This window comes from Halichoeres trimaculatus, unplaced genomic scaffold, assembly GCF_033239565.1.
Source record: "Halichoeres trimaculatus isolate MK-OKI-2021-1 unplaced genomic scaffold, fHalTri1.1 fHalTri1_scaffold_8, whole genome shotgun sequence".
Classification (NCBI taxonomy): Eukaryota; Metazoa; Chordata; class Actinopteri; order Labriformes; family Labridae; genus Halichoeres; species Halichoeres trimaculatus.
In genome coordinates, this window is record NW_027437186.1 from 27,600,230 (window position 1) to 27,621,989 (window position 21,760).

Sequence of the window (21,760 nt, forward strand, 5' to 3'; positions counted from 1 at the left end):
AAATTCTGAGAGGTCTGTTAGAGAAATTACCTCTAGCAATGGTCAAACAGTGAGAAGGTCTCAATGACCATTACCTGCCTTCCTGATTGGTCGCATAATGTCATCCTTATCATCATCCAGAGGACTTTTTTTTGTTGTAGAGATCAGTTTTCTTTTTTTTTGTCCATCAAGCTGATTTACTGTTTTTTTAGAAATGTCTCCTTGTTTTCATGCTCTCTAGATATCATCCTCTAAATTTTTCATTTCAACTGGTTATGACCTCAAAGTCCTGGCTGATCTCGAAACTTCAACAGTAAATCCTGAAATTCTGACTTAATATCAAAGTTCTAAATTTGATCCTCCTTTGATATTTTGAGAACGTTTAACTTTGATTGTAGAATGTTGATGTATCTCCGAATGACAACTTCTTGCTCTAGAATGAAAACATTAATGCTGACTATTTCAGAAAGGTGGCATTGGTGCCAGAGTAGTGACTTAAGTTCTAGAATGATGGACTATTTCAGACTCCCAACTTTATTTCTAGATTCAAGTCTTAAATTCTAGAACACCAAATTTGGTTCTTCAGTGCTGACTGATTTCAGAATGCCGATATGACTCTTGAATTCCTACTTTAAGTTTTCAGTGATGATTATGGTTTCTGGAATGCCTGCTTTGATTGAAGCATGCTGACTTGTATCAAGAATCCCAACTTTGATTCTAAAATGATGACTGCTTTCATGCCAATTTGATTGTAGAACTTTGAGTTTGATTCTAGAATTCAGAATTGGGTTCAAGAGTAATCACTATGAATCTAGAAATGCGGACTTTTTTGTTTGTTTTTAATGCTAACCTCAATTCTAGAGTGCTGACAAATTTTGAATGGTGATTTTCATTCTTAAATGGCAACTCTGAAAACTGACTATTTCTTGAATGGTGTTTTTATTTTCTCAGAGTGATGACTCTGATTCTAGAATGTTGATAGTTTTCTCTCTCAGAGTGATAACTTTGGTTCTAGAATGCTGTTTTTTGTCTTTGGAGAGCTGACTTTGATTCTAGAGCCTGCTGACAGAGTTAAATCAGTATGAGTACATAAATGGCTTTATTTTCAGAAAACTTTGGATTCCAATTGCAATTGAATCACTACACATACATTTTTAACTTTTATGTTACAAATTATTTTAGCTTTTACAAGCCAAATTTCCAGAAGCCTGAGAGTTTATTTTCCTCCTTTCCTACCCTGAACTTCTTACACTGATTGCTGAAAACTCTGCAGGTTGTGGAGCACGTGGGATCTGAAACCAGTGAGAGAGATCACCTTCTCCAAGTCAAGCAAACCCATCATCAGGTATCTGCTCCCCGCTGTAAACATGCTGATCTTTAGACTTTCATTCAGCACTGAGTACTGATAATTCTTCCTCCTCAGCCTGACGTACTCGTGTGACGGTCACCACCTGTACACGGCAAACAGTGAGGGCACGGTGATGGCGTGGTGTCGGCGGGACCAGCAGCGGATGAAGCTGCCCATGTTCTACTCGTTCCTGAGCAGCTACGCGGCGGGCTGACGGTGTGTCTGATGTTTACGCCTATGAGAGGAGCCTTCTTTTCTGTCCCTCCTTTCTCCAGCTATCCTCTTCCTCCTGCACTGACATGAAGGAGGTGGAGTTGGCATGGCCTCCCTGACCCCCCTGACTTTGAACCAGAGCCATCTACAAACAGTCCCAGCATCCTGAAACAATGAAGATAGTATTACATGTATATAATCTATATTTATAAAGCTGAATGTCGAGGTGGAGTGGATGAGTGGCTGCAACAGACACTTTATATAAAGCATTTCTGAGCGTGTTTGGTTTGTGAAGTCTTTGATGATTCAGTTTTTACTCCTGTTGTGTAAAGATCCTGATGTTTCCTGGTAAGCTGCTATCGTCTGGTCGAAGCCCAGACTCAAAGTGTGAACGCCCTGTCTTTCACGTTGTCGTCACAGCTCGGGATCTCCCACAGCGAGCACAGATCTGAGCCCCTCCTCACGTCTGCCACCAGGAGACATCCCGCTCTGTGGGAGTGAGACGCCGCTCTGCTGGGCTGTCTGCTCAGCTCCCGTCTGAACACTCAAGTCTCAGCTCGGCTTCAGTTTGTGTCTGAGGGGCGGGGGGACAGCGCCATGAAGTTTTTCTTCTGTCGCCTGTTCTCCTGTCCTACTTCTGCATGCTAGGGTGATTCTGCTGACTGCTTGAGCGTATGCGTATGAGTGTGTGTGTGACATTTACCATTATGATACCTTCTCACAGCCTGCCTTTGTTAATCATTTCTTACCACTTTCTGGAGGATGAAGTTCATTTATTTATTCGAAACAGAGCAGAGAATGATGCTTCATTCTTTTCTTTCTTTTTTGACTTTTCCATCCCAAATGCACTAAAAGCTTTCACTACTGAACTTATGCATTTCAAAAAAACTACTTTCCTGATGTTCTTACAACTAAAATGAAAGTAAGTAGAGTTGTATTTGCACAAAGTAAAACCATCTAAGAATTATTATAAGATCTAAGAATTCTAATTTTTTATCTTACAATTCTGGGTTTGATCTACGAATTCTGGTGAAACAATCAGAACTCTGGCTTTATTCTTAGAATTCTGGATTTAATCTTGAAATTCAAGGGTTAAATTCAGGATTTTGCCTTTAAACTTTAAGAATTCTACCTATGATCTTAGAATTCTTGCCCCAATCTTGGAACTCTGTCTTTGATCTTTGAATTCTGGAATTGTAGAATTCTGACTTTGATATTCTAGAATTCTGCCTTTGGTCTTTCACAATTCTGTCTTTGATCTCAGAATTTCTTCTCTGATCTTTGTATTCTGGCTTTTAATTTATACAATCTGGAATGAAAATCTAAATTCTGGCTTTGATCTCAGGATTCTTGGCTATTATCTTGAAATTCTGGGGTTGAATTTAGAATTCTGGATTTGGTCTTCCAGAATTATACCCCCAATCTCAGAATTCTAACTTCTTTTCATACTTGTCAAAAACTTCAATGTTGTCAAGAGTTCGATGAATAGTTGAAGATATTTTCAAAGCCTGTTTCAGACGCTACCTGTTCAAGTCAGGGATAATGTATAGTGCCCAGGCTGTTTTGTACATTAGAATCCTCAAGTGGGAGACCTCAATGTATTTTGGGATGTAGTTCAGAACTTGGGCAAAAAGCAGCGCTCTTACCACAATGTCAACAGGCAGACATGAAATATGACTGTTTAACACAGCCAGGTAGTTGTTTTTTCACTGTGTTATAAGAATGAAGCTGATTTAATAAAATGTATGGAAGACCCCTGCTTTGTCCACAGGGGGCACCAAAACCAACACAAACTGCAAGTTCTTCACAGGAGCTTTAATGAAACTTAACTTAAACGTTAAATCTTTCTTTAAACTGTACCTTTTTTATTTTGTGCTTTAGTTACTGAAATCCTGAGATCTCACAAAGAGCATTAAGACGCCTGAAGTTGAAGCAGATTAGTTAGCCTGAGGTTGTCATTGGGTTACAGCATTTCCCTAATAGTTTTGAACACTTTGCTGACCCCTCTTTGAAACAAGTGTGTGTCCTTAACCTCTTCATTGATTCATGCAGCTCTTCTTAACATTCCCTCTCTCTGCAGCACTTTTTTATAGAAACATTTGCTTTTAATCCAGAGAGCAAGACCAGGAATGCAAAAGATCATCTTCAACATGCTCTGATGTTTTCTGTCTTCACTGATGAAGAAATGATGTCTTACGTTTCTAATTGTTTACGAAAAAGGGAATATATTCTCTCCTCTTTTCTTCCTCATTCCTTTCTTTTTGTTATTTTTCATCTTAGCTCTCCTGAACCTTTGTTGTTCTGTGCAGCGTCACAACATGATGTTAGTGTTTGTGAGCTGCGGCCTTTCTTTTCTTACACACTGTTTTGTGAGTTTGTCCGAATGTTTATTTCCTGTTTTCTTTTTTGAAGAAAAAAAACAAAACAAAACACACAAAAACTACAAAAGCCAGAGATGAAAGTGTGCTAATGTGAGACCCTGAAGGAAACATTATTATTCTGTTGGTAAATTAAGCTATGCATAATTTAAGATCATCATCTTTAAGTTGCTTGTTTCATTGAGAGATGTGGGGTGGTGGAACTGTTTGGTGCTGAGAGGCCATGTTTTATGTTTGTATATATGTTTGTGAGTGTATGTATGGACAAACCAAGTGATAAGTATATTATAAATATATAAATATATATAAATATTTGAAGAAATATTACTACATCCTGTGGTTTGTGTCCATTTTTGCACAAATGTTGCGTTCAGGGGCTTCAAAAGAAAGGAAAAACAAGTGGAGTAGAGAATACATTTAAAGGATAAGATTTAGAGGTGGGCTGAGTGTTTTTGTGTGGAAATTCCCCCAAAGAGCTGCGTTTATAAGAATTAGGCCCTTTAGATTGTGTGTGGGGTGGGGGACCCGGTGATGTCAAAGCTGATGTAAAAATGAGAAGGGGAAGCCTGCAGATCTCAGGTGCATCCGCAGCAATAAAACAAATGAGGAGAATCAGCAACATCCTAATTTGATTAATAGGCTGCCTCGGTGCGTTCAGGGACGCTTCGCACGGTAGGAAAACATCCTGGCTCGTCGCTGCTCCACTGATCGAGTGCCTCCTGCCCCACAGCCCGTATCTGATCGTCACACAGAGGTTTCCCCCCCTGCTGCATGCGTAACATCTCTCCAAGTCCAGCCGTGGTTCTCACCAAGACCTCACCGCCTGGATCTCTGCTTCCTACTCGGAATACGCACGAATCAATCCGAGAGACCCTCTGAGGAGAAACCAGACCTCCAGGATCCACCTCCCCGGGTTCAGTCCGCGCTGAAACGAGCCTGGGATTTCCTCTCAACATTTCATATTTGAGATAACCTCTTTTTGTGTGCGCGCGCGTGTGTTTGTGTGTGTGTGTGAGTGAGTGTGTGTGTGTTGGGTGGAGTCAACCCGGATTCTCCAAATTGGAAAAGCTTTGGCACATTTCAGGTAGGTCTGCGGCTGAAGAATACATTAATCTGCACATGTTTTCGAGCGAAGCCTCCAGAGGTGATCGGATTTATTTCATTCATGCACAGTCCTCCGTTTTTTTTCTCCTCCTGCTGTTTGGTGAGCTGCTTTCTGCTCTCAGCAGGGCCGCAGCTCGCACGATGTGTGTCCACATTTTTTATTCCCTTTAGAAATAAGAGGCGCCCACATTTGGAGGATCTGCATCAACAATTAGCGTCGGTACATTTCGAGATGGGAGAACAAAAAGCTCCAAATGCAGCCGTGTGAGCTTCAGGATGGAGGAAAATGAGGGAAACCTTGAATGAGAAAGGCCTGATAGCTTCCTACGATTAAAGGCTATAAATTGGCTATGAAGGAGGGGGGGTGGGAGATGAATCCTCCGTTTGCATCCTTTCTTTAAACCTTCGCTTCACACGGATCTGTTTTTATCTGCGTTTCATGGGGAATAAACAAAGCGATGCTGGAAGAGGAAAATCCAGTGGTTGTAAATTGATTCGGCAGCACCCCACCTCACAGGAGCTTCATATTTGCATGCACAGTATTATAAAACACATCTGTGGTCAGGTGTCATCTCCATGGCTGCCAAAGTGGGATATTTGAGGAGTGAGTGAGGGGGTCAGGGGGGCCTGGGGTTTCATGCAGCAGATGCAAAGAGAGGATTTTTGCTCTCGTTAGAAGCACTGCAGCTGCATTGATGTAGAGAAAGTTGCAGAGAACTGTCAGATTAAGCTGCAGGTTTTCTCCTGTATACCACAGAAAACAGTGCATAGGTATCTGAAATCTCTCCTGTGTTGAAAGAGGAGTTGTGCACCATGATGCTCTCCTCTGGAAACATTTCCCTCCAGCCTGTTAGAAAGCATAACCATGCATGAGTAGTGTATGAAAAAATGGCAAAGCGCTGTCCAGCTGCTGCTCTTTCTTCAGAGAAAATGGAGCTGCTGTAAAAACAGATTCCCTGAACAAAATGGGCTCTTTAAATGAAAAGGTTGTGGAGGAGAATGGCTGCAGAGACACAGCCAGGGGGAGGAAGCTGCTTTGTGGATGTAATGTGATGTTCACTGACTCCCTGTGTCTCCCTGTGTCCCCCTTTGTGCCTGCGTTTGGCGTCACAGCAGCACCATGAAGGACGGGATCGCCAACAACAGCACGGCCAGCATCTCCCAAGCCAGGAAAGCTGTGGAGCAGCTGAAGATGGAGGCTTGCATGGACAGGATAAAGGTACAGGGCTTCTGTTTTATATCTAAACCTGAGAAGGAATGCACGTTTGGATCTTTGAATCTCCACTTATTGTCACTTTCTGGAGTGTTGGAAATATATTGAAGTTGCACATTTGGCTTAACTGAGCTAAAAGTGAATGAGAGGGTTCTTTTTTAGCATCACTAGTCATAAAATCAGGTTATCTTAGTGGTGAGAGGTGATGAAAGTTGTTGATTCATTTAGCTAAAACAAGCTAGCAGAGCAATGGACTGTATCAGATTTGCTAAAATACCCTCTTTTTTTTTTTCTTCTGAAAACAAAGTATGGTGAGCCCTAACACGGCTAGCTGCTAATTATTGCTTAAATTAATGAGCATTGATGGACCCAGATAGTAATTTGCCAATAATTTGCCTCTAAAATCCAGACCACTTTTGATACCTCTGATTTTAATGAAATAATTAGGGTGCGAGTAATCCAGAGGCATAAAATTCAAAGAGGTATTTTCCTCATTAGATGGCGCTTTAACCAGGCTAAAACTTCCCCTGAGACATACCCTTCTATGACCACCTGACACGACTGAAAATTCATTATTATTTGTTCTGCATTTCGTTGGTCCATTTTACTTGGCGCCACAAAGTCCCAAAAATGACTTTTAAAGGCTGAAAACGTCCAGCAGGGGGAGTTGGTGGGGGTATAGTCAAGTTGGTCATAGGTGTCGGGTTTGTACATCTCAGCTTTCTTCTTAGTTACTGAGTTACTGGACTGAGCTCCTTGTCCATACAAGTAGTAAGCAGAATTTTTTAACACACGTTAAAAACAGATGGTTCTCATTTATAAGTGACTTTAAAAAGATTTGTTTGTTGGCCACAACAATTGAAACTGGACTTTTGAAATACATGTTAACATGTCAGTGAAACCAAAATAACTCCAAGTGTCTTTAAGTCTAACTAACGCAACAAAGAAATGCAGTTAAAGATCCATTTTCTCTTGTACAAAGAACAAACATCTGGATTGGACCCAGGCTGGACTAGGGTCTCTACACATAATCCGCAATTCGCACATCAAGCTTTTGTCCCAATGTCAAAATTGGCTTTAAGTCGACAGAAGGAGACAAACTGTTTCTGTTCAAGGCTGTGTGTTGTCTAATTCTGCTATAAAGATTTTAACATAGAGCTCTATGGGAACTGACTCACTGCTGGAGCCAGCCTCTTGTGGTGACTCATAATACTGCAGGTTCTTTTCTTGTATTTCTATGATCTCGTTGTTGAACTTAAATCATAGAAAATTCTTAATTTTATTTCTTGTCTTGCTAAAATTGTTTCCTTAATTGCGTATTTTAATTGCATGTTGGGGTTTTATATAACTTCTGAATAGGATAGTAGAAACATTTATCTTGCAGATGTTGCAAAAGAGTAAAATAACTATAAAGTGGAGGAATTGTCCTTTTTCAGCCTGTAAAATGTTTATTTCTGTTGCAAAGATTGACATTTTAACATGGAGCCCTATGGAGACTGACTCACATTTGGAGACAGCCTCTAGTGGACACTAATGGAACTGATCTTTTATTACTTGTTTGTCTCTGTCAAACCTGTGCTTAAATAATCCAGTTTACATAGAGATTTAGGTTTGTTGTGAAGCTTACACAAACTAAAGTTGTAGTAATGAGCAATATCTGATAAACTTTGGGTGTTTCCCATTTTTACATCCAATTTATTTGAATTTTCAAACTTTCACTTCTCATTCTCAACAGACTCTGCCTCATGTTTGATAATCCACCATAACTTAGTCCTCGTATTTCATTCCAGCAGCCAACAGTAAGATGCCAACCCCATGAGTGTTTCCAGGGTTAGTGTAGCTCTACCTCCTCTGACAGGCCTCACATGAAGCCTGACTTCACCTTGAAAGCTCTAGAGTCTGCCGACTGTGCACAGCTAGAAGCACCGCTGTGGTGACTGGGGAGAAAGAACCCTGAGGCATGATGGGCTACGGTGAATTCTGACCACTTCTGACACGAGTTTTCTACCAAATTGGGTCATGTTTCTGGAGTATTTGCCCTGGTTAGCACTTTCCTCATGTAGACTTCTTCTCATCTTACATTGCCAGTGTTTGATTTCTGCAGGAGGGCGAGGGCTCAGAGGGATAGGTCAGGGTTTGTGAAGGAGGGTTGTATGAGGTACTTGTGAATAGTGAGTGTGAGTTAACTACAGCAGATGGAGTTAACATGGCTGCTTTTTGGAGAAGCCAGCAGGAGACCTGGAGCTAAGCTATAACTCTCTGTGGACGAAGTTCGTGAGAAAACTGAGTTGAATACTTTTTACTTCTCTACATCTTTAACTACACTAAGAAAATAGAGAGAAGCCTGGTCCCCCAATAGTTGAATCAATGTTCTGTAGGACAAAAATTGCCTCAGGACTTGGATATAAGGGTGGACAACACTCTTTCCTTCTTGCAAATAAACAAAATTGAGGCCAAAATGTCCAGGAGGCTGAAAAGTACGTTTCCTGAAGCCAAGTACAGTCCAAAACAGATCAGATCTGAAGACTCAGGTTTAAATCCCAGAGATACAACTTTTTGAATACTCAATAAAAAAATAATAATTGGCCTGTCGATTTTTTTTTTCAAGAGATGGTAATTGTGCTTTTTTCAGGCCTTATTCTGACCTCCTGGGGTCCCAAATCCCTATTTTTCTTTCACTGGTGTTTTAGAAAATCCTTATTTCTGTGGCACATTTTTCCCACTCTACATACCTCCTTCCCTATGATTGGACAGCCTTTCCTTATGTGATGACATCATGATTTCAGCAAGTCTCATAAAGATCTCATGTCATTTTATAACAGCCCTCTGGAGGTCTATCAGGGGTAGACTTGGTGTTTGAGGCCTGTCCCTCCAAAGTGTTAAAAACCAGTTGGAAGATACTTACGTGATGACCTCATCATTTCAGCAAGTCTCGTGAAGATCTTGTGCTATTTTTTTACAGAGTGTTTGAACAATTTACAGACAGATTAATGGATTTTTACAACGCAGGAGTATGTAGAGGTTTGAAAATCTGCACAGGTTTAGCCAGAATATCCAGCATTGGTACTTTGTACCCATGTTTACAAAATGGGAAAGCAGAATATCTCCCTGTCTCTATGTCATGTTCAAATCAGCTGTAAAGACTTGTTCAATATTCATGTCCTTAATACTGTAACCTACTTCAGCGTCACCATGCAGCCCTCATAAACGAGTGACCTTAACAAACAACACCTGTTTAAACATTGACTTTGAGTCTTATCTGTTGAAGCCATAGAAAAGCCATAAAACTAACTGGAAATGCAAGTCTGTTTTCACCCCAATAAAACATCTTCTTCTAACATGGATGTGATTCTGTAGTGTGAACGACTGGCTCCCAGCTTTTAATGTCATCATCTCATTCAGTATGCTACTCGTGCGCTCCGGGAACGATGGCCACGCAGCCCTCAGGCTGTTCGCTCAGCATTATCGCTGAGCCTGGGCCGCTGCCATACACCATCATCCCCACTCAGCACAACACAGACTGCTTACAGGAAAACGTCCTCTTCGTAAAAAACAAAGTGATTATCCCTGACTCTTAATCAGGGTTCAGGGGATGTATCACACAGACCCTCATTTAACCTAAGAGCTGACTGTTTGACATCAAGCCTCATTTCAGTCCTTCAGATCTGACTTAGACTGAGACATCAACAGTTATTTTTACACCACATGAACCAGCTTTACTTGTCAAGTTAACAAAACGCTTAGAGTTCCCTCTGAAAAGGCCAAATACATCAGATGTTTTTTGTTTTTTTTTATTCAAAACTTTTACAACTGCAATTCTTCTTGTACCCACTAGAGGCTGTATGCAAAAGTGAGTAAGTCCCCATTAAGCCCCATGTTAATTTTTCCATGTTTAAATCAGAAATAAACATCTTTTACAGGCTGGAAGTTGAAGAAATACAACTCAAATTTTTGTATCAAGAACTGAAGAGATGTATAATTAGGGGCGTGACCTCTTCTCTTTATGTGGGTTCCTAAACTCCTGATATTTACAATAACTGATGAAATATGAAATTGGAAAATGGTTTTTGTTTTAATTTTGGAAGGCATTTTGGGACCCCAACTTCAAAAACCATTATGCTCTGTGTCCTGTAAGCTAATTCAGTCCCTGGGCTTAACCTTGGGCTGACTTTTGGAGATTTCTAGGTGTAAATATAAGACAAACCATCTGTTTTTCTGAGCTCTTTGTTGGACCTAAAAGACAGATGCTGACACAGTTTTTACTGGCAGTTGATTTCCACCATTGGGTAATTGATTTAGTAGCACTAATTAGCTTCTTAGCTCATTTTGTGTTTATCTATGGTTGCCTTCGTGTGAGAGTGGGTGTGCTCTATTTTTTGATCTCTGTTAGCTTCAGTAACCTTAAAATACCAATTCTGGTCAGCTATGTTGCCAAAAAAGTCTTATCATGTGACAACCACGAAGGCTAACTTGTTGTTTCTCTAGCTAAGATTGTCTTAAAGCACAGGCTACATTTGCTAACCCTGTGCTCCACCTAAGCACCATCCTTTTTTCCATATATGGTCATTTCCGACCCAATATGCTGAACTGTAGGCGTCCAACACAGTGGACAAACCAATATATGCCAGAGACAAATATATCATTAGTGTTTGCATCTTTTTATGTTTGTTTTCAGCAGCTTCATGACCCAAACTATCAGCTGGATGTAAAGACCATTTTCTCTTACTTGGTGAAACCACAGGGCCAATGATGTAACTATCTCTCCATTATGTCTGGATGCTCTTGAGTCAAAACAACAGCAGGCCTTCTAAGTGAAATGCAGCCAGCGTTAAAAAATTTAGACCAATCTGTCAACTTTGAAAAACCAGACTGACATTGAACCCTGGCTTTTTCTGGTGTTTTGTGCCTCTGTTTTGTTGTCTGTCTTTTTTTCTATGATACGCTCAGGCATACGGCCAGCTCCCCGTTGCTATCTCATGATGGTGCCAGATTCATGGACCTGCAGCTGCAGAAAGATGTGTTCTCCATTTGTAGTTAGTTTAGAAAGGATGCATAAATTTCCTGTTATATGAAGCGTAGATCAAGAGTGACATGGGGAAAACAACAGAATGTCACTGAGTAGGTCAGTGAGCAGGAAAAATGTCACCAGCATCAGAAATAACAAGGTCAGGGCTGATCGCTTTTTCAGATTTTAAGGGTTAGAAATCAAAAGAAGAGCATATTTTCAAGAACACAAATATCTGTGTATATCTTACAAGCTATACACAGATTACCTTTGTTGATTGTAACCCAACAATTATTGCAACTAGAAGTGAGGAGAAATTACAGTTCACAGGGCACAACATAGTCAGCCTGTGACCATCTTGGATAAAGTACATCAGCAATTAAGCAATTTCCCTTAGGGGATCGATTAAGTATTTCTGATTCTGATCAGTAAGACAAGTTACGAAGGTAAATTAGTGTCATACATGGTAGTGGACAGCACAGAGCTACAGCTGGCCAATCGGAGAAAAGGGGGGGTTGTTGAGAGGTCTGTTCTGAAATATGCTGTGAGGAGGATCTGTTTTAATTGTACTGCCACGCCACCTTCTGGCCTGGAGTCTCACTTATACTGTCCTAATGACTTTTAGTGAGACTTGTGTTTGTTTAAGAATTAAAAGGAGATCGGATGGAAACAAATTATCGTTGTTCAAGTCAGCTTTTTAACAGATACAACGTGCCAAGGTAAGGTATTAATCAGTACAGCTACATAGCAATACAGTTTGAAATGTGACATTAAGCAAGCGTTGTAGTAGCCGGCGATATGTAGCGCTTTATCTGCTCGGTGCTCCGACATATCTGTAGGATAAAACGACAACAAGAAAACAGAGAAGGGAGACTTTTGCAAGGCTACTTAGAGACACCTCACAGCACCTAAGACACTAGCTGAAATGTCCTGTGCTTGCAGAGCTGAATCATTCACAGTATTTAGAATGTATAATGTCACTTCATCGCTGCCTAGTGTGAGTTTGGGTACCAAGAGATTGCCTCAAGGGGTACTGTTGCGGCTAAAGCTACCTAGCTGGATGGGTTAAGTAAAGCATAATGTATGGTTAGCAGGTAGTCATGGGAAATAGGACCACAGTGCTTATTAGCCACTGCTAACGTAAGACTCAGACCTTAAAGACCCCTAAGGGAACTAAGCCAGGATAGCGACAGTATTGGGTTAATTAAAGAACAAAGTAATGCACAAATCAAATTTTCATCCAATCAGCCTAACTAATTATCTTGGGTTTTTGTTTTTGTCTGTTTTTGGATTGGCCTGTATTCCCACAGTTAAGGGTCGCTGGGGCCCTGCTCTGATATTTATGGGGTCGGGAGTATCAAACTATTTCTAAACACTACATAGTAATGTTTAAAGACAAGCTCCTTAAAAGCAATAAGAATAACAATATTTTTTACATGAGGCTCTGTGAGGCCTCAGGCACTTCTAAATGTTAGATTTTGGGTGTTCGTTTAAAGTTTTTCGAATCAAAAGAAAAAAAAACAAGCTTGGATTAGACAGGGGAAGTGTTCATTTAAATATCATGACCTATCATGAGCTTTAGTTTCAGCACGATTTCACAGCTGCATTATTTCATCAGATGATAGACGGGCTGGAGGAATTTTGTGCTCACACATCAGACATTAAGATTGGATTTATTCTTTAATACCAGTTTAAATAAAAGAGCAGCTGAAGAGGGATGTTTTCAGATAAAAGCTGAAAGGAGCAGAGAAAAGAGGAAACAGTGAGCCTGGTTGTGGATCCCTTAAATTTAATTAAAGGATCTGATGAGAGAGCGTCTCAGTGACAGAGCGGCCTCTGTGCCCATGATGGAGGGATCACGGCTCTCTCATTAATTGCTCAATCAGCCAAAGGAATGTGATCTGTGCTAATTAGAAGGCCTCTCCTTCCATCATGGGGCTGCAGTGTAATTACAGTCAGCCTGATGGCCACAGCGTGCAGTACCACACTCGTCCTGTGGGGCTCCCTCTCGCTCTTTCTCTCTGCTGGAACTCTGGCTGCAGCTACATGATAATATAATTATTGCATTTACTCTGATTATGGGAATAATTAAGCTGTTTACTTGCTTTTCCAGAGGAGGATTTGCTCATGTTCCCTCTTTGTGCAGGCTGGGAGGCTCCGATTAGAGCATGAATAAGACGGAAAGGAAACAGAGCAAAGGGTTTCTGGAGTGACTCCCCTTTAATGTGACCTATATAACACTTCCCTGAGTGAGACATGGCCTCAGGATGTCAGCCACTGTCTTTTTGAACCTTGAGTTTGACATTTTGGCTGCAGAGAGATACTTCGACAGCCTCCATATTGGCTCTCTGGAGACAGAAGTGACCATACTTAGACAAGAGGGCGGAGTTCAGAGAAGTGTCTATTGTTGGCATGAATTGGGAAACTTAAAGAGGGGAATAATGCTCACTTGCAGCTTCCATGACCTCAATTTCATAAAGCTTCTTGTCAGCGTTGACTGCTGCTAGAGGGAGAAAGTTGTGGTGTGGGCGTCAGATTATCTTTCGTCAACGTCTTTTTAACAAGAAACAATAGAAATTCTGCCACAGAAATAGTAGCTTCTCTAGACTTCGAAATTGTACCCCTAAAAGTCGAGTGAGGTGACTTTCTCCTCTGTATGGATCTCTGCTATTGGTGTTGATAAACTCAACATCCAAAGCCCCGCCCCTTCTTGATTGTGATTGGTCGGGAATCTGAAGGTTACACTGATGAGAGCATGAAAGCAAACAGATGCTGCCAGTCCAAAAATCTGCCTCCACCACTGTTGCCACAACAAAGCTGACAACACAAATTAACTTGTCTTTCTCTGCCTAAAATGACAAATTATAAATTCAGCCAAATGTTTTAGATCCCAAATCTGTTGTTTGAGTTATGTTTCTGTTTGGTTAGGTTGACATTTATTATGCCTATTTAAGGTGATTCACCAATCTGTGATGTCACAAATTGCGTAGTTTTCAGTCTCCTGTTATTCCCTTTTTTTACTTTTATTTTTTCAGGTTTTTAATGCCTTTATTTGGAGAGGATGACACTGTAGATAGAGCAGGAAACAGGGTAGGATTGGTGAGTGAGATGCGGGAAAGGAATCTCAGCCAGGGGCTACCCATTCAAGGATTTGCCTCATGGGGTGTGCAACCCAGACAGATGCTCCCTGAGTAACATTATAAGATATGATGAAGATTTTAACCACCTATTCTTGTAATCAATATGACCTCCTGTCTTTGTTGTATAAAGAATTCAACGACAGCCCTGGTGCAAATACTGCTAAGTTATCAAAGCTAAACAGTCTTTGCCAGTGGCTAATTCATTAGCTCTTAAATTAGCTCAATAACCATTTTTTTCTTTGTAAAATGAGACTCTAATGATGGTGACTGGAAGCTGAGGATAGTTCATTTATTGAACTATATCAGGAAAGAGAGTATGAATAAAGAATCATTAACTAGCATGGAGCTCTATGGGGATTGACCAAATCTTGGTGCCAGCCTCTAGTGGACATTTGGAGGACTGTACCTTTTTCACTTCTTTGCAGCAATGTAAGTTTCTGCCTAAAGGTGTTTGCAGAGTGGTAATACCTTATTAAATTTTAAGTTCAAGTATCTTTGCTTCTCAACCCCAGATTTAAGAATGAATAATTCATAATCAGACTGTAGCTGAAGGGCAGTGTGATGTGTTGTGTGCGTTGTTCGGTCTTGTGGGAGCAGCAGGGTGTGAGGTGAAGTGTCAGCCAGGAGATCAGATGGTTTTGTCTTCTGTGTTGATCCCTGAGCCCTTGCCGTCCCTCTGACACAGCTGCTCCTCTTCCCTTTCCCTTAACCTCCTCCACTGCTGCCAAGCACTAACCCACTTCCACGTGCAGCCTGGCTCTGCTGTAAAATTCATAACCACTGTTTGACATTGAAAAAAATGCAGCGTGCAGTTTTTCTGCCTTGAGGTAGGAAGAGTGTTGTGTACTTCATACTCCAGGTCAAGGTCCTGCCCTCACATGTCAGTCATGAGCAGGAATTGTCTCCTTCTGCTGCCTAAGGTGCAGGTTGCGGGCTTCAGTGCAGACACCACAGACGCTAGACATCTGAACATGAATATGCAAAGTAAAAGCAACCATGCAACAATGAGGAAGGTTTCTTCTCACCTGAGCTCCAAACCGTGAGAAGAAACACAGTGAGGTGCAAACAAAACCAGGGTTAAACGTCTGCAAAGATTTAAGACGTATAACATTTCTCCACTGCCTTGTGTTTTTTTACCTTTTGTTTGTCTGGATGATTTCAAAAGTTAAGCAAAATTTACTTCTTTAGAATTCCATTACATCCCCTATGGCAGCTTTTAATGTGTTTGTGGTGTAGTCTAAGTCTGACCATAAACAGTAAGTTCCACAGAGGCTCCTCTCTGTCTTCCTTCAGTGGTATTACGCTGAAGCACAAACTGATTTCCTTGTGATGAATGTCTCTTCGGTTTGCCGCAATAACATCAAGATGCGAATTAGTCAAAAGTCGAGCTTTGTAAGGTCTGTCTTCAAGAGGAGAAGAAAATAACTTTAAAGATGTTTGTTGAACAGAGGTCTACAAAAGACAAAGTGGAGGAGGATTAGGTCAGCAGGAGTTGAGAAATTCCTACATAAAGGTCAGAATTCCCAGATAAAGATCCAAATTCCAGGGTCATGGCCAGCAAATTTAGACCAAAGGCATTATCCTGAGATTTTTTTCACACTGTTTATTCAGTTTTAGGTGTTGAATTCAAAAGCATACATATGTATATAGATGACATATAAAGGATGTTGAAAAAAAAAGATAAATAAATGAAATAGATTAATGGAAAGCTAGCAAATTACAATGGAGAAAAACAAGCAAATAACTAACCATTAATAATAATGATATTGAAAAATAAATAAATAAAAAATAATTATAAGTATAATTATAAGATGAGATAATACTGAAAATTAAGATATGTAAATAAAGTAAGGATGTATACTTTAAAAACAATATAAAATTAATATTAGATAGAAAATAAAAGTAAAAAGAGAGATAAAAAAAATATATGTCATACTGACAGTTTTATAGGTAGAGCTGCTGATGTTTCATGTGTCAAAACTGCTTGAGCATCAAATCATCTTTGTAGAGAGGAGCAATGATTTAAAGAGGTGGATTTTGTTGAAATCTGCTTTTTTGTGAAAGTTATACTTATAATGCGTTAAAGTTAAGTTTGAAGTATTTTTTGAAATCTCTCTCACACAGAGAAAATGTAATCCAGTGTCTAAACTTGAAGAATGCATTTAAAAAATCCTTGTTTGACTCTTGATTTTGAATGCCTCCATGTGATGGAGAAAGTGCTCTAAATCTTTCGCTGTGCTGGAGACGCTTTAGTAATTCCTCTGTGGATTATCGAAGGCGAGAGGCGAGATGATTCATTTCCATTAAATATGCAGGTCCTTAAATAAACTTTATGTAGTGTTCTATAAAATATGTAGAAAGCATTTATCAGACAGTGACAGGGGAAAGAATCAGCAAATATCCATGTCCGCATTTGAACTTTTCAGTCACATGACTGTTAAATTTAAATATCAGACAAAAATGGAGACGTGCTCCGACACCGCCCTGATGAAGCCGAGGAAGTTCATCTTCGTGTAAACAAAGCATAGCATGGAAAAGAGTGCAACCAATTCCATTTCTGACACTTCTGGAAACATAATTTTAACATTCAGGTGAAGAAACAGCCCAACCAAGGAGAAATCTGTCTTTAAAGACAAGTTTTACTCTCAGATGTTGAGAAATTAGTTTTTATAGTTAATCCATTCAAGAGGCACAATAGATAAGAACAGCATGTGAACTTTTCCTCACACACTCTCTTTGCTTGTGAGGATAAAAAATGGGCAGATTTTTACATATTAATGTATATTTGCATTTAAGTACAAGATGTGAATAATTACACACTTAAACCTCAGAGTGAGGCTGGAAAAAAGGAAAAGTCCACATAAATCAAGGATATTTTACAAGTAAAGGCCCCGCAGTCTGTCAGAGAAAGTTTCTCTGGATCACTTCACTCCTGGAGTCACCTTGGTCACCAAAATAAAAGCCCTCACATCTTGTTATATGAATTCTATTAACCTCTGAGTGTGAATGTACTTTTTTCCACCAGCATACATTGAGACATATTTTTATCCGAGCCCCGATACGACAGGTTTTTAATTTTCTTCTGTAAAAGTCGCAGCAATCATTTTACTCACGGAGAGCATGTCTTTATAAATGTAAATTCTTCCTTTATCCACGGAGGATCAGGAGGATACAGCCCCCAGAATAACAGTCTGATGTTCAGAGCATCTAGCTGTGACCTTAAATGCTCTTTATTGCACAAGATCCCATACTATGTGTCTACTTGGATAGTTGGTTACTGTGTCTATCACCTGCCCCTGATTTTCCACCTTAAATACTTAAATATGGTCTGATAACAGCCTTGTTAGAGACTGGACTTAACTTTAATTTAACTATTTGGATAACTTTTTGTGTTTCATTGTAGCACATTTGTTTTTGTCAGAACTTTAACCCGTGACCCTAAATGAACTTTTTTTCCCATTCCTTAAATAATTAAAATAAGAATATTATATTTTGTAAGTCTGATACAGAAATCTTAATGAATCTAACATTGATGTGAGGAATGCATTATGAATATTTGATTCTTTGAATATGCGTTGCCTGATTTAAATGAAAGCATCATAATGAACACTACCTCATAAAAAATACAGTTTACATCATTTGTATGGTATTCCTGCCATTCTGTCTGTAACACATCTTAAATCTGTTTGATACTGTTTTACATAACAAAAGATGGAGAATGCTTACTGCATTAATCAGCAAAGAAAGAGGAAAATACTTACAACAGTCTCTGCTAATCCAGAAACTGGGAAAATAACTGAGGCTGAGCCAGCTAACAAATCACCAAATAGATGCCAGTAACTATCAAATCGTATTTTACTTTGTAATTCCCTTTCCAAATTCACACCCTTCTCCACATGTAAAAGCAACGTCTGGAATATTTTGCTGAATCTGTTTAATTTTGCATGTATCAACCAATCAGGTGTCAGCAGGAATTCTAGAATTCCAATATCAAGAATTCTGCTCGAACCAATCAGGAAGCTTAGAAGTGGCATTTAGGAATAATTTATCTTGTGATGATAATCTCATTTTAAAGTGTGGATTACAATCAGGCATATATCTAGAAGAGAGACATTTTCAAGATCAATTAGAAACTCGTCACAGCCCCTTCAAAGTAGTTTCCTTCTCCTCTTGAGGACAGGCCTGACAAAGCCTAGCTTTTTACTATCGACTGATCCACATTATGTTGTTACTTCAACAAACTGAAGAGACGTTCATCCCAGGAAAATCAGTTTGTTTTAGCATCATTCTTCTGAAGAAAGACAGAGAGAAGCCTCTGTGGGACTTACTGTTTACAGTCAAACTCAGACTCACCACAAACAAAGGAATAGGCTCTACTACAGGACACGTCATGATGAGTTGGTGGATATCACTTCTTACTTGATCCAGACCTTCAATTGTAAAATCGTATTAAAGTGTGAAACTGGCTTTTTTTCTGTGGCTGATCCTGCATCCACAACACCAAACCCTTTAATACACACTTTTCCTGGTTCGAGAGTCAAGTGGACTACAAGAACTACACAGACTGATGCTAACTACAGTTGAAGTAGTTCATTTGATGAATTATCCAGTTGGCAAGGATCGTTTTAGTGAAGATTTTATAGTTGTAAGATCATAAAATTTGGAAAATTTAGGATCTTTTCCAAGAAAGAAACTGGGTGCAGCTCTTTTCGTATCGTGATCATCAAAATAATAGTCGTTGTTGCTCTTAGAAACAAGCTTCAAGGATAAACGTAGCAAGCTAGCTACCTGTGGCTAATATAAGGGAGTTAGGTTGTAAACGATGCAGTGCACAGAAGAAGGACCCTTTGTGTAAAGTTGTTTATTGCTAACTGGTGGAAACAGCAAAACACCGAAAACATGCCACTGTTGTTCCCAGGGAGTTGAGATGATGGCCATTGGGGTTTGAGGTTGCTAATCATTCTTCATCATGAAAACAATGTGGTAATGGTAATAAAATTTTAAAAAGTGATCAAACTTATAAAAAAACTAAAAACTTGACTGATTATTGTTTTAATTAGTTTAGAGAGAAAAGGGGGGAAGAGTCAAAAAAAATACAAATCAACCAGAAAAAAGCAACATCTTTAACCATCTTCTTTCCTGTGTCTTCATCCCAGGTTTCCAAAGCAGCCGCAGACCTGATGGCCTACTGCGACGCCCACATACGCGAGGACCCGCTCATCATGCCCGTCCCCGCCTCTGAGAACCCTTTCCGAGAGAAGAAGTTCTTCTGCAGCATCCTCTGATGAGCCGCCGGTCGAGCTGTGCGAGCGAGCGCAGGCATGGCGTTTTCTGGCTTACCTGTCTTCACCACACCTGAAGCGACTGGCCAATAGGCGTTGAGTTGAGTTTTGCCAGGCGGACACTCTGTTGTTGGTCAGCTCTGTCCTGGTGGCTGAAGGGTTTTGGGGGGAGTCAGCTACCAAACTGGCAACCCAGTGAGCGTCTCATGTCTTGTTAATAGGTTTGTTATTGCTTTGTTATTAGAGAACAGCCTTGCTCAGTGCTTAATGAGATGAGAGATTTTCTTTTTCTTTTTGTGCTAGATCTTAACATGCCTCAGGAAACAGAAATTCGCCCAGTGTCTTTGACCTTTTTCAGCATTTATTAACCTCTTCCTTTCATCCCCGCGTAAGGCATCCATCTTTGAGTTACCTTAAAGGAACATTTCAGCCTTTTTCTCACGGCTTTCAGTGAATAGGTTTGCCTATTTGTAGCAACACTTAACTGAAAGCACGGCTAAAACTTGGCTCTTCCCTCAGTAGTGGTTTCTGTTTCAATTTGCCTGCAGAGTCACCAACAATTAACCCGCTCGATTTAGTGCTGCGGCACAGATTCAGATCAGAGCAGCAAGACCTCGTCTCACATATAAATTATTTCACTTTTGTGCAAACAGCATGGCTAATGAGGAGGAGGTTTCCACACTCCAGATCTGGTTCCATTGACTAATATTTGAAACAAGGCGCAGAGTTAACGTTTCGACACTTTGATGAGGTCTTCAGGGTTATCACTGTGCAAACAACCCGTGAGTCAAATCTTATTTATGAATCTTCTCCTCTAATGCATTCACTCTCTGCTGCTGCGTTTGATTTACTCCTCATACCTTTCACCGCAACAAATCACAGACTTTCGTTCCTCCTGCAGCCTTGAATGGAATAATTCCTGTCCTCCTCCTTTCTTCTTCTTCTTCTTTGGTTGTTTTCTGGGCATGTTTCCTGAGCCTGATTCTTTTTGCCTGTCCTAGAGTGAATGGCACGGCCTTCGACATAAAAGCCAAACCAGAGGCCTGCATGTTTCTCCTGCTCCTTTTCGACAGCCTCCTCCGTTTCCGAGGGCCTGTCGGTCTTTTAGAGTGTACAGTATGTTACAGTGCCAACTCCTGCGGGAGCGGTGTGATCGTCACACCGTTGCCTTGCAGCCTTTTTTCTGTTTCTGTTCGTTTTTTGGAAGAAAAAGCACACTGTCGAAGAATTTCCTTTAAATGGTAGTTGAATAGCATTTGCTGATTTTTACGATGAATTGTTCTGATCGTTATGAATATTGTTATTATGAGTAGTATTATGAATATTTGTTGCACAGCACTGACTGCTACATGACGTGTAGTGCTACTAAGCTTGTATGATACTTAGGTAAAACATTTATAAAACATGCAATTATTGATACTATCTGAGTATTTTTTAAAAACAAAGCGAAGGGTCGGTTTACATAAAATGATCCCTGCGGTGGTTCAGGCTTTTTGCATCCCTATTTCTGTAAACTTAAAGAAATCTCCTCTTGGTACTTGAACAGCCATCGCATTACGAATCAAACAGATAAATATTATTGGGCTACAAATGTTTTCAGGTCTTTATTTCCCTCCAAACCACCTGAGGGCGCTCCCTCTGACCTCATCTACAGGATGGTGCCAAATCAGAAACAAAGAAATATTACGCCTAGAGATGAATATTGCATGGATTTATTTCTATCTATAACAGAGAGAACTACTATGATATGAAATATTGCCTCTTCATTGACTTTCTGGGTGCTACTCTGCACATATGTGGACGATGTGCAGCTGTATTCATGAATGGTTTCTTCGTTTTGGTAAAATAATAGCATTTAAATAGCAGGCTTTGTAAATCCTTTGATGGATGAAATGAATTAAAGGAAACGGCAACCCAAACGTGGAGTGTGTTTGATATTTCTGCCTCGTGTCTCTCTCTACGGTCCGTCTGATCGCTTTGAAAGGCAACTAAAAATCGTTGCGGGTCTCACAGAGGAGTGTGTGTTCTGCTGGTGTGTAGTGGAGACCTCCTGTGGCTGAGCTGAACCACAGGCCATCTGGATGAAACGTTTGTGTGT

At 40.1% G+C, this 21,760-nt stretch overlaps 2 protein-coding genes across 7 annotated transcripts in view; both read left to right on the forward strand.

Annotated features, from left to right (window-relative positions):
- The window catches only part of lyst (lysosomal trafficking regulator), an 86,662-nt gene extending 82,412 nt beyond the window's left edge, over positions 1-4,250 (forward strand). For all 4 annotated transcript variants that reach the window (XM_074675226.1, XM_074675228.1, XM_074675227.1 and 1 more), the window contains 2 exons: positions 1,253-1,324; positions 1,403-4,250. In XM_074675226.1, coding sequence (XP_074531327.1) covers positions 1,253-1,324; positions 1,403-1,541 — 211 coding nt within the window. In that variant the 3' untranslated portion in view covers positions 1,542-4,250. The remainder of the gene's footprint in view (positions 1-1,252; positions 1,325-1,402) is intronic.
- A 229-nt stretch (positions 4,251-4,479) lies between these two features.
- gng4 (G protein subunit gamma 4) lies at positions 4,480-21,575 on the forward strand. 3 transcript variants are annotated; one of them, XM_074675065.1, is made up of 3 exons: positions 4,480-5,002; positions 6,139-6,241; positions 19,537-21,575. In XM_074675065.1, exons 2-3 carry the CDS (start codon positions 6,143-6,145, stop codon positions 19,663-19,665), a joined length of 228 nt encoding a protein of 75 aa, XP_074531166.1. In that variant the 5' UTR covers positions 4,480-5,002; positions 6,139-6,142; the 3' UTR covers positions 19,666-21,575. The 3 variants fall into 3 exon arrangements, with proteins under 3 accessions (XP_074531166.1, XP_074531165.1, XP_074531167.1); XM_074675064.1 differs by having other exon boundaries at positions 4,485-5,002; positions 6,136-6,241; XM_074675066.1 differs by lacking the exon at positions 4,480-5,002 and adding an exon at positions 5,037-5,122 and having other exon boundaries at positions 6,136-6,241.
- The last annotated feature ends 185 nt before the right edge of the window (positions 21,576-21,760 follow it).

Coding starts and splice junctions, on each gene's coding strand:
- gng4 (XM_074675065.1), top strand. CDS start 6,143: ATGAAGGACGGGATCGCCAACAACAGCACGGCCAGCATCTCCCAAGCC. Junction 6,242..19,536: donor CTTGCATGGACAGGATAAAG/GTACAGGGCTTC, acceptor TCTTCATCCCAG/GTTTCCAAAGCAGCCGCAGA.